Genomic DNA, 12167 nt, shown 5'->3' on the forward strand with positions numbered 1-12167 from the left:
CAGGAAGGGCGCGCGCCCCCTCTCCCTCTAGTCCGAATTGGACTAGGAAGGGGGGGCGGCGACCCCCTCTTTCCTTCCCCTCCTCTCCCCTTCCTTCCCCTCCTAGTAGGAGTAGGAAAGGAGGAGTCCTACTCCTACTAGGAGGAGGACTCCTCCTCCTGGCGCGCCCAACAAGGGCCGGCCGGCCTCCCCCTCCCTCCTTTATATACGGGGGCAGGGGGGCACCCCATGACACACAAGTTGATCTACGGATCGTTCCTTAGCCGTGTGCGGTGCCCCCCTCCACCATATCCCACCTCGGTCATATCGTTGCGGTGTTTAGACGAAGCCCTGCGCCGGTAGAACATCATCATTGTCACCACGCCGTCGTGCCGACGAAACTCTTCCCCGAAGCTTTGCTGGATCAGAGCCCGGGGATCGTCATCGAGCTGAACGTGTGCTGAACTCGGAGGTGCCGTACGTTCGGTGCTTGGCTCGGTCGGATCGTGAAGACGTACGACTACATCAACCGCGTTGTCATAATGCTTCCACTTACGGTCTACGAGGGTACGTGGACGAACACTCTCCCCTCTCGTTGATATGCCATCACCATGATCTTGCGTGTGCGTAGGAATTTTTTTGAAATTACTACGTTCCCCAACACGTATATGTCTGGGCGGGTGGGTGGAATCAAGTCCGGAACCCTACCCATCTCAAGGCTCGAAGGCCGAGAAGTTTCCAAATTTGGAAGCTTGGATTGCTGGACGTTGTCCAACGAGTCTGGTCCGATGCCTGACTTTAGGTTCAATGCTTGATCGAAGTCCGTCCCTCCGCGGGAATCCGGCATGGGGGGTTCGGGAGCCCGGACCTGACTAGTTTTCAATACAGGAGAAGAGTCGCCGCATTGTTCCTCTACCACTGCAACGTGGTGGGTGACCTGGGGAGAGTTAATCTCTCTCAGATCGGTTTTAAGCCCCATCTGATTGTAGTCTGTAGCGACTCCCAGGGCAACGATGCGATCCAAGAGCTCGTTTACGGACGAGAGCTCTATTGGATCCAGCCGCTCGGCGAATTCCAAGCGGACGTGAAGATTGCTTTTGACGACTTGAGAGGTCATTGTCGAAGCGGTGGCCGGACAGGCGGTCATAAGAAAACCACCTAGCCGGATAGTTTGGCCGGCGGCCAAGGCTCCTTTGGCGAAAATACCATCCTTGAAGACGGGAGGAGGCATCCTTCCCATCGGTGACGGCACAGAGGAACTCTCAATGAAAGCACCAATGTCGGTGTCAAAACCGGCGGATCTCGGGTAGGGGGTCCCGAACTGTGCGTCTAGGCGGATGGTAACAGGAGACAAGGGACACGATGTTTTACCCAGGTTCGGGCCCTCTTGATGGAGGTAAAACCCTACGTCCTGCTTGATTGATATTTATATTGTAGATGTTTACAAGAGTGGATCTACCACGAGATCAAGGAGGCTAAACCCTAGAAGCTAGCCTATGGTATGATTGTAATGGTTGTTGTTGTGTCCTACGGACTAGAGCCATCCGGTTTATATAGACACCGGAGAGGGCTAGGGTTACATAGAGTCGGTTACAATGGTAGGAGATCTACATATCCGTATCGCCAAGCTTGCCCTCCACGCCAAGGAAAGTCCCATCCGGACACGGGACGAAGTCTTCAATCTTGTATCTTCATAGTCTTGGAGTCCGGTTGATGATGATAGTCTGGCCGATGATAGTTCGGCCGATGATGGTAGTACGGCTATCCGGACACCCCCTAATCCGGGACTCCCTCAATGACCATGCAAAGTTAAAGAAAGATCTTGATCATGCTCTTGTCGTGTCTCGTGTGCTAACTTCCGAGAAGGCTAAACTTGGGGTTGATCATGCTAGACTCAAAGAGGAGTTTGAGATACTTGAGAAGGCTCACAAGGTCTTGAAGGGTGCTCACGCTAACCTCAAGGAGTCTCATGCTCAACTCCAAGTTAAGCTAACCAAGGAATAGGCCACCTTCCCTCATATGGTATTAATTGATAATGCATGTGCTACTAACCCATGTTGTGAGCATGTGCATCTTGTGGAGGAGAATGTCAAATTGAAGGATCAACTTGAGAAAGGCCTTGTGACATTCATTCAAGGTGAGAAGAACCTCAACAACCTTTTGAGCAATCAAAAGGAAGTTGTGGCCAAGGAAGGAATTGGGTTTGCACCCAAGTCCAAGAGCAAGAAGACGAAGAACGACAAGACCAAACGTCCTCCTCCTCTCAAGCAAACTTTTGTGAAAGAGGGAGAGGGTGCTCCTAAGGAGAAGAAGGAAAAAGTGAAGGGAGTTGACGTCCAAAAGGGCAAAAGCATTTCCTCCAACAAAGTCGGCGACTTTAACCCGTCATATGTGTTGTGCCGTGCTAGTGATGGACATGTTTATGCTAAATTTGTTGGTTCTCCTTATGAGTACATTGAATGGTCTATTTGGGTTCCTAAGACCCTTGTTACTAACATCAAAGGACCCATTACTAAATGGGTACCTAAAACCAAGCATTGATCTCTTGTAGGTGTTTGCTTCCGGTGGGGGGTCATGGTTGCTCGATAGTGGAGCAACAAATCATATGACCGGGAGCAAGGACTTGGTGGTGGACGTGCAAAAGATTCCATCTATGCCCACCAATGTCGAGTGGGGTGATGCATCACATTCTAAGGTATTGGATCTCGGCGAGGTTGTCATTTCTCATGATCTAACGATCGAGAAAGTCATGCTTGTTGAGTCCCTTGCATACAATTTGCTTTCTGTTCGTCAACTTGCACTCATGGGTTTTGCTACCTTCTTTGACATTGATACCATGGCCCTCTTGTGGAGAAAGACTCTTAAAGTAGCCTTTGTTGGGCATGTCAAGAACGGTCTCTATGTGATTAACTTTTCGGAGCGACCCACTAAGACCACGACATGCCTAATGGCTAAAGTTGACGTGGGATGGCTTTGGCATAGCCGGTTAGCCCAAGTCAATATGAGATCTTTGCAAAGTCTTCTCAAGGGGGACCATGTCCGTGGACTAACGAATGTTTGTTTTGCCAAAAAAGATCGTGCTTGCAGTGCTTGTATCGAAGGAAAGCTACATGAGACGGCTCACCCTCCCACTACTATCATCTACTCTAAGAGACCCTTGGAGTTCCTTCACATGGACCTCTTTGGGCCTCCATCCTTTGATAGTCTTGGGGGTAGAAAGTATTGCTTGGTGATGTGGATGATTATTCAAGATACACTTGGGTATACTTCTTCAAGAGGAAGAGTGAGACTCAACAAACCGTCATCGACTTTGCAAATGAAGCTCAACGTCAACATAATGCAAAGATCTTGACAATAAGAAGTGACAATGGCACCGAGTTCAAGAACTACACCTTGGATGAGTTTCTTAGTGATGAGGGGATCAAGCATCAATATTCTGCACCATATACCCCTCAACAAAATGGTGTTGCGGAGAGGAAGAACCGGACGTTGATGGATGCGGCAAGGACCATGATGGCGGAGTTCAAGTCCCCATACAACTTTTGGGCTGAAGCCATCAACACCGCATGTCATGCATCCAATCGGCTCTATCTCCGCAAAGGCTTGAATAAGACCCCTTATGAGATACTCACAGGCAACAAGCCCAATCTCAAGTACTTCCGGGTGTTCGGGTGTAAGTGTTTCATTCTCAAGAAAGGTGTTCGTTTGTCTAAGTTTGAGGCTAGAGCATATGAGGGCATATTTTTTGGTTATGCTACAAAGTCTCATGCTTACCGTGTTCTCAACAAGTCCACCGGGCTCATTGAGGAGACGTGTAACATGGAGTTTGACGAAAATAACGCCTCCCAAGTGGAGCAAAGTGGTACTTGTGATGTAGGTGATGAAATTCCTCCCCAAGCCATAAGAAGAATGGGTATTGGTCATATTCTACCCATTGAGGAACCCCTTGTGGCCGAAGGAGAAGGACAATGCTCCGCTCAAGTGGAGCCACCACCTACTCAAGACCCACCCGCTTTTGAAGAACAAAGTGAAGGCCCTCAACCTCGTGAACAAGACCAAGGGCAAGATCAATCTCAAGATGGTGGTGAAACTCCAAATTATGCCCAAGGTCAAGTTCTTCCCCACGAGCAAGTTCAAGATCATGAAGAAGCTCAAGATCAAGAACAAGCTCAAGACGACGCTCAAGATTATCAAGTTAACCCTCCTCCTTCCACATCAGAGGAGGAATTAGAGCGTCGTGCCGCGAAGATTGCTTCCAAACTCACCACCAAAGGACATCTCATGGAGAATGTGGTTGGAAGCCTAAGAAAGGGGGTAAGCACTCGCAGACAATTAGCAAACTATTGTGAACATCACGCGTTTGTCTCTTGTGTTGAACCCCAAAAGGTCTATGAGGCGCTCGAAGACTCGGATTGGCTCAATGCCATGCATGAATAACTCAACAACTTCGAGTACAACAAGGTGTGGAGATTGGAGCCAAGGCCATCGGGGAACCACAACGTCATTGGAACCAAGTGGATTTTCAAGAACAAGCAAGATGCTCATGGGAACATCATTCGCAACAAGGCAAGATTGGTAGCACAAGGCTACTCCCAAGTCGAGGGTATCAACTACGGTGAAACCTTTGCTCCCGTTGCTCGTCTTGAATCCATTCGTTTGTTGATTGCTTATGCTTCCCATCACAACTTTAAGTTGCAACAAATGGATGTGAAAAGTGCTTTTCTTAATGGTCCTATTAATGAGTTGGTCTATGTCAAGCAACCCCCCGGGTTCGAGGACCCCTACTTCCCGGATCATGTGTATCAACTCGATAAGGCACTCTATGGCCTTAAACAAGCCCCACGTGCGTGGTATGACCACCTTACCGAGTTGTTACAAGATCGTGGATTTGAAGTGGGGCAAATCGATCCCACTCTTTTTACTAAGAAGGTCAAAGGGGAGTTGTTTGTATGCCAACTATATGTTGATGATATTATCTTTGGTTCCCCTAACAAAGCTTTCAATGAGGAATTTGCCACTCTCATGACCTCCTAGTTCAAGATGTCTTCGATGGGAGAGTTGAAGTTCTTCCTTGGTTTTGATATCAAAAAAAGAAGAGAAGGAACCTTCATCAACCAAGCCAAATATACTCAAGACATGCTGAAAAGATTCAAGCTAAGTGATGTCAAGCCGGCTTCTACTCCAATGCCTACCAAGTGCCAACTTGACATTGATCCCAATGGTAAAGCGGTGGATCAAAAGGTATACCGCTCCATGATTGGCTCCTTGCTTTACCTTTGTGCATCTAGACCGGATATCATGTTGAGTGTGGGAATGTGTGCACGGTTTCAAGCCGCACCGAAGGAAAGTCACTATGTGGCGGTCAAGCGAATCTTTCGATATTTGGCTCATACCCCAAACTTTGGCTTATGGTACCCAAGAGGGGCAAACTTAAAGCTTGAAGGTTTTGCGGATTCCGATTGGGCAGGAGACAAAGTGGATAGGAAGTCCACTTCCGTAGGGTGCCAGTTTCTTGGGTGCTCTTTGGTGAGTTGGTCTTCCAAGAAGCAAAGTTGTGTGTCTCTCTCGTCCATCGAAGCGGAATATGTGGCGGTCGGTAGTTGTTGTGCACAACTTTTATGGATGAGGAAAACTTTAAAGGAATACGGTGTCATTTGTGACAAAGTGCCTCTTTGGTGTGACAACGAAAGTGCCATCAAGATTTCTCTCAACCCGGTGCAACACTTCAAGACGAAGCATATTGAGATTCGGTATCATTTCATCTGGGATCACATTAGGCGAGGGGAGATCGAGCTCAAGTATGTCAACACTCATGATAACCTTGCAGATATTTTCACGAAGCCCTTGGATGAAGCAAGATTTCGTGAGTTAAGGCATGAGCTAAATATCATTGATTCGAGCAATGTGACTTGAACCCGTGCAACCCCACCACACTCAACTTGTTGTCTAGTTTAGGTGTAGGCATGGACATAGGGGGAGTGTTGTTCTCTCAATGAACTTTCCCTCCCCCCATTATGCATAAATAGATCAACTCTTTCACATTAGCCATTTTGATGGTACTTGTGCTTCAAAGAAGAGTTTTGGTTATGGGCCCAAGGATAATTCTTCGCGGTGCCATACCATCTAACTCAAACATAGGTGGCTCCGGCCACCGCCCTCTCCTTTTTGAGAGATTGTGTCGCATGGTGGTTTCTTGTTGTCTTTCTACCTTTAGTTTGTGCGTGTTCTTGTGGCTTCCTTGTGCGAAACGTTTTCTTGCAAAGACCTTCTTCTCGTGTTAAAACCCGCGGTGTCTTGAGCTCACGGTACTATCGCGTATGGGGAGCACGGTACTACCGCCCCCACGTGGCAGTAATTTTTTACTGCCGCCTGGGTGAGCGGTACTACCGCGATGATATGCGGTACTACCGCGCTAGCGTGGGCACGTGGGGATAAGGATGGGCAGGGGGAGTTCTAACTCCCCCATACCCATTCACAGTTCCCCCCACGTCGTCTCTCTCTCTCCCACGCTCAAGAATAGAGCCGGCGTTCGTCGCCGGATCTCCTCCCACGGCTGCCCTCCCGTGATTCCGTCCGGTGGGATCATTCCCCACCACGTGTTGTTGCTATGGACCAAGGTTTTTCCCCAACTTTTTCTCATTTTGTTGAGATCTTTGCATCTAGGTTTTTGGGGGAGACTTGTGTGTTCTAGAGATTATTAGGCTATTTCTATGCAAGAGTAGGATGAAGGAGAGTAGTTTTGCATAGGAACTATACTTGTATTTTTGTCCTGTGCTAGATTTGATCACCGTAGTGCCGCCATGGTTTCACGGTTCTTTTCAGATTCGAACTGACGTTCGGATCTGACGCGACGCGGTACTACCGCCCGTCTGGCGCAGTACTACTGCTAGTCCGGTACTACCGCCCGTCTGGCGCGGTACTACCGCGCTCACGGCGGTACTAAAATTTTACTACCGCTCCAACCACGGTACTACCGTGACATCGCACGGTACTACCGCGACCTGGAGCGGTACTAATATTTTAGCACCGCAGGCTCTGGCAGCACTACCGTGGCTCACATCTATCTCATGGCAACTTTCACTTATACTTTCTATGTGTTTCGTGTGCTTTGCCGTGGTCTTTGCATTGATTCTCTTTGCGTTTCGTTGGTGTTTTGAGTTTGTGTCTCAGGTGGTGGCTCTCGCCGTTCCAATCCCAGTCGTGACACGGGCTCCAAGCGTCTGGGCAATCCAGGTGAAGCACCAGAGGGCTCCTCTGCCCCCAAGCGCCATGTCAAGACATCTGCTAGCAAGCACAAGGAACCCGCTAAGGGCATGGACGAGATATCCCAATCTGAGTATGTCCGTCTCAGGCAACTCCACCCGTATGTGCACCCTCGTTCTTCTGTCAAAGGTTGTGAGCTGTTTTGGAACAAGCAACAGACTCTCATCTATCTAGATGTCATCAAAAACAAGCAGAATACCGACGTGGATGTGAAATGGATTGAAATGCATCACATGAGGAAGGACAAGTTCCGTGAGTACTTTGGAGAGGCTCTGGACTTGGTGGAGCAGTTTGGCATTGAGCATGTGATATCCTTTCACCTTGACTATGACCCCGAGCTTATCTGTCAGTTCTTTGCCTCAGTATACTTTCACTCTAATGAGGAGCGGAGGATGACCTGGATGACCAATGGCCGTCAGCTGACTGCTACCTGGAAGGAGTTCATGGATTTGCTCCAGGTTCCTGATGACCGGCTCAACACTCCCATGGGTGTTCGCACCCATGCAAACTCTGAATCTGCCAACAAGGACAAGCTTGCGCCATACTATGTTGAGAAGGCGCTCGCCAATGGCAAGACAGGGTTGGTGCTCAACTCTTTTCTGGATATCATGTATCGCATCTTTCGCAACTCCTTGTTCCCTCGCATAGGTGACAAGGACAAGGTTCATGCCTATATGGTGGATATGATGCTCATTTGCGAGGAGGCTCGTTTGTCTCAGACTCATCCACTTGATGTCTCACACATCATGTGGTGTGAGCTTCGGTTTGCGGTGTTCAACCGCAAGGTGCCTATCTATGGGCCCTATCTGTTTCTGCTGATCTTGAAGACGTGGGAAAAGATGTTCCCTGGTGAGGAGTTCCTTGCTCCAGACTGGACTCGCCATGATCCCATCTATCTGCGTGTCAAGCCCCAATGGGCCAGCACTACTACTCGTGCAGAGGCGTCTGCTGCTAGGGATGCTGTTCATGAGAAGGATGCTGGCGCCGAGGATGTTGCTGAGGACCGTGCTGCTAGGTCTTCCCAGAGTTCCTCTATGCCCTCGTGGGCCAAGAAGTTGAAGGACAAGATGAAGACTCTTTTCTGCATGCAAGCCAAGGGGCAGTACAGGACTCACGTGGCATCTAAGGAGAGTCGCCGCCGGGACAAGAAGATCTTGAAGCTGTATGGCGAGGACGTGTCTGGTGGTTCTGAGGATCGCATCACCCTAGAGGCAGAGTGGATGGAGAAGCAAGGCTACAAATGGACTGATTCTGAGGAGGACGTCGAGGAGACCATTCCTGCAGCCGAGGAGTCTGATGAGGAGCCTTGGGATGAGTTCCCTGCTTGAGCCACCCCTTGTGTGTAGGTGTCCTCTTTGCCTTTTTGGCGTCTCGATGCCAAAGGGGGAGAGAGCGTAGGGATTTGCGTCGTCGTTCGTGTTCGGTGTGCTTGCTGCTTTCTCGTTTTGAACCTCATTTAAGTTGCTTTGGGTTGCTTTACTTCTTATGGCGTAAGACATATGCACTCTATCTATCTTAGCGAGCTTGTGATATATTATGCTACCTTTGTGCTATGCTCTACTTAGATGTTAATTATCATGCCTTTGTCTCTACAATATAGGGGGAGTGTTGATCCTAGTTTGTGTGCTATGCAGTCCAAAGCATCCATCTAGATTGCACACATCTAGGGGGAGCCCGTCTATATTTTAGAGAGGTGGGGTTTGCCCTTGCTCAAAATTATCTTATCTATGTGCAAATCCCGTATTGTCATCAATCCACCAAAAAGGGGGAGATTGTAAGGGCATATTTATCCCTTAGGTGTTTTGGTGATTGATGACAATGCTTTTGTGGACTAATCGTGTGCCTTGAGTTTCTCAGATGCTTCATCACTAGGTACGAGACGATTTGGTGCCCCTCGGAGACTATTGAAGACAGTGTTGTTCTACGTTTCTCTTTGGTGGGTTTGAGTCGTAGGAGAGTCGTACTATTAAGAGGGGGTCCGCGTCAGAAAGGTTTGGGTGGAATCAACTCGTACACATGTCCTACCTTTCCTTGCACTTTGGAGCGTCTTTCCGTTATCCTAGTTGTGCATAATCAGACGACTACTGCTGTACTTGCGGTAGTACTGCTCTATGGAGCGGTAGTACCGCAAGCACCTGCGGTAGTACCGCTGGGGGTCACGGTAGTACCGCTCCTCCGGAGCCTTAGTACCATAACTCCCAGGCCTAGTGCTGCTCCGGTACGGTAGTAGGAGCGGATGTAATTTTTTACATCCGTGCCCACACGGTAGTACCGCACGACATGCACGGTAGTACCACGGGAGGCCGCGATAGTACCGCTCCCCTAGAGCCATAGTACCGTGGCCCTCATACCTAGTACCGTTGCGCTGCGGCAGTAGGAGCGGATGTAATTTTTTCCATCCGCGCCTCAACGGTAGTACCACACCTCGTGCGCGGTAGTACCGCGTTGGGTTTTTGCACTGTTTCTTTTTCAGCGGAAGTAGGCACGGATGTATTTTATTTCATCCGCGCTCTTCGTAAGCTTTGGCTTGCCTGCCTTGCGGTAGTACCCCAAGGGGGAGCGGTAGTACCGCGCGAGCGGTAGTACTGCGCTCAGTCAGGCTAGTCCCGACCTCTGCTGCTGCCGCGGAAGTACCGTGGTCCTCCACAGTAGTACCGCGTGGCCTTGCGGTAGCACTACACCCCTGGAGCGGTAGTACCGCATGTCGCAGGCTGGTCTAAGTGGATAATGGTTGGATTTCTTCCACGAGTATAAAAGGGGCGTCTCCTACCTCTAGTTGACCACCTCTTCCATCCCTAAGCTCCATTGTTGCTCCAAGCTCCATTTTCGCCCGATCTCTCTCCCTAGCCAATCAAACTTGTTGATTTGCTCGAGATTGGGTGACAAGGCCCCGATCTACATTTCCAACAAGAGAGATTTGATTCCCCCCACTTATCCCTAGCGGATCTTGTTACTCTTGGGTGTTTGAGCACCCTAGACTTTTGAGGTCACCTCGAAGCCATACTCCATTGTGGTGAAGCTTCGTGGTGTTGTTGGGAGCCTCCAATTGTTGTGGAGATTGTCCCAACCTTGTTTGTAAAGGTTCGGTCGCCGCCTTCAAGGGCACCAATAGTGGAATCATGGCATCTTGCATTGTGTGAGGGCGTGAGGAGAATACGGTGGCCCTAGTGGCTTCTTGGGGAGCATTGTGCCTCCACACCGCTCCAACGAAGACGTACTTCCCCTTAAAAGGAAGGAACTTCGGTAACACATCCTCGTCTCCACCGGCTCCACTCTTGGTTATCTCGCGCCTTTACTTTTGCAAGTTTACTTGTGTTGTTTCCCTTACTTGCTCGTGTACTTGTTGTTGTTGCATCATATAGGTTGTTCACCTAGTTGCATATCTAGACAACCTACTTTGATGCAAAGTTTAATTTGTTAAAGAAAAGCTAAAAATTGTTAGTTGCCTATTCACCCCCCCTCTAGTCAACCATATCGATCCTTTCAGCTTGTAACACTCGAAAAATTTCTCAAGAAAATAATGGCAACACTCGATTTTTTTTCTCGGCAAAGAAATGGTGACCCTCAAATTCAAGTTCTTGCGGGAGGGAGAAAAACACTATTCCCATGTTGAGATTCAAACTATGGTCACAGGCTCGATATGGTGTAATTGTTGTAAAGCAAATGTATACCAAGCTATTTAACCCATTTTTGCCACCAGAAAAGCTCGACAAGGTGTATTTGTTGTAAAGCAAATGTATACCAAGCTATTTAACCCTTTTTTACCACCGGAAAAGCTACTTTCCGAACCACCGATTTTTTATGATAGATCCGAATGATTCCTCTCTAGTTCGATTATCATGGCCCCGAGAGAATATGACCATACGGTTTGCGCTCCGCCGCTCCCGGGGGAGGCCGCCCAATGGAAGCACTCGGACTCCTTCTGTCGGGAATCTATTGCGTCTGCACAAATGGTGCATGGATCCGTCGGCATGGGTGCCATCGCTGCCTCACTGGAGGCGGTGCGGTCTGTCTGGCGTCCAAACATGGTGGCGGATGCGCGGCCCTTCCGTTGACGCACCGAGCTGGAGGACGCACCATGGGCGTCCTCTGACACAAACATGGCGCGGCGTGCCCACTGTGCAAGGCAGTGAGTGTGGAAGGCAGCGATAACCCTCGCGGCGGTGGAAGTTGGCGAGACAGAGTCGCATTCTCTAGCCCCCTGTATGGTGCTCTAGTGCGGGCTCTGCAACCGCGTCGTCATGACGTCGGCTCCTCCTAGAACGGATCCATCATCAATCTCACGTCCAACGGCACCGTCCCGGTTGTGGGCTTCAACGAGGAAGAGTAGGGCATGGGAGACAATGAACATCGAGTCCCGTGAGCCGGTTCATGTGAAGAGCATGGTAATTTACACATCTTACACCTGATAACTTACGTACAAATACTATGGTAATTTTAACAGTGGGGGGGGGGGGTTGTTGTAATACACCTCCAATAACTTCTGTGTGAATAGCATGGTAATTTATGCACCGTAGACCTGATAACTTATGTGCAACACGTTGATAACTTTTGACACCGGGAAAATAAAGTTGAAGAAACATGTCCCCGGTAATTTTTGTGTGAATTACATGGTAATTTACGCACCGCAGACCTGATAACTTATGTACAAACACAATGATAACTTTGACCCAGGAGTAAAAGTTGTTGAAGACATCCCCAACAACTTTGGCGTAAAAGCATGAGAACTTACACACCACAAACCTGATAACTCATGCGCAAACACCGTGATGACTTTGAACCGGGGAGGGGGGGTGTTTAAAAACATCCCCCAATAACTTTCGTGTAAATAGCATGATACTGTACGCAAGTATACGTGATAACTTACAAATAAATACCACAGTAACAATGATCCAGGGGTGGTTGGAGGGGATGAAGTTGTTTGA

The 12167-nt window shown here is 49.0% G+C and overlaps 1 protein-coding gene across 1 annotated transcript in view; it reads left to right on the forward strand.

Annotated features, from left to right (window-relative positions):
* Positions 1 to 11585: 11585 nt before the first annotated feature.
* Positions 11586 to 12167, forward strand: part of LOC123139557 (protein CYPRO4) — a 9000-nt gene continuing 8418 nt past the window's right edge. Inside the window, exon 1 of the mRNA XM_044559336.1 lies at positions 11586 to 11627. Coding sequence (XP_044415271.1) covers positions 11586 to 11627 — 42 coding nt within the window. The remainder of the gene's footprint in view (positions 11628 to 12167) is intronic.

Source organism: Triticum aestivum, chromosome 6B (genome assembly GCF_018294505.1).
Source record: "Triticum aestivum cultivar Chinese Spring chromosome 6B, IWGSC CS RefSeq v2.1, whole genome shotgun sequence".
NCBI lineage: Eukaryota > Viridiplantae > Streptophyta > Magnoliopsida > Poales > Poaceae > Triticum > Triticum aestivum.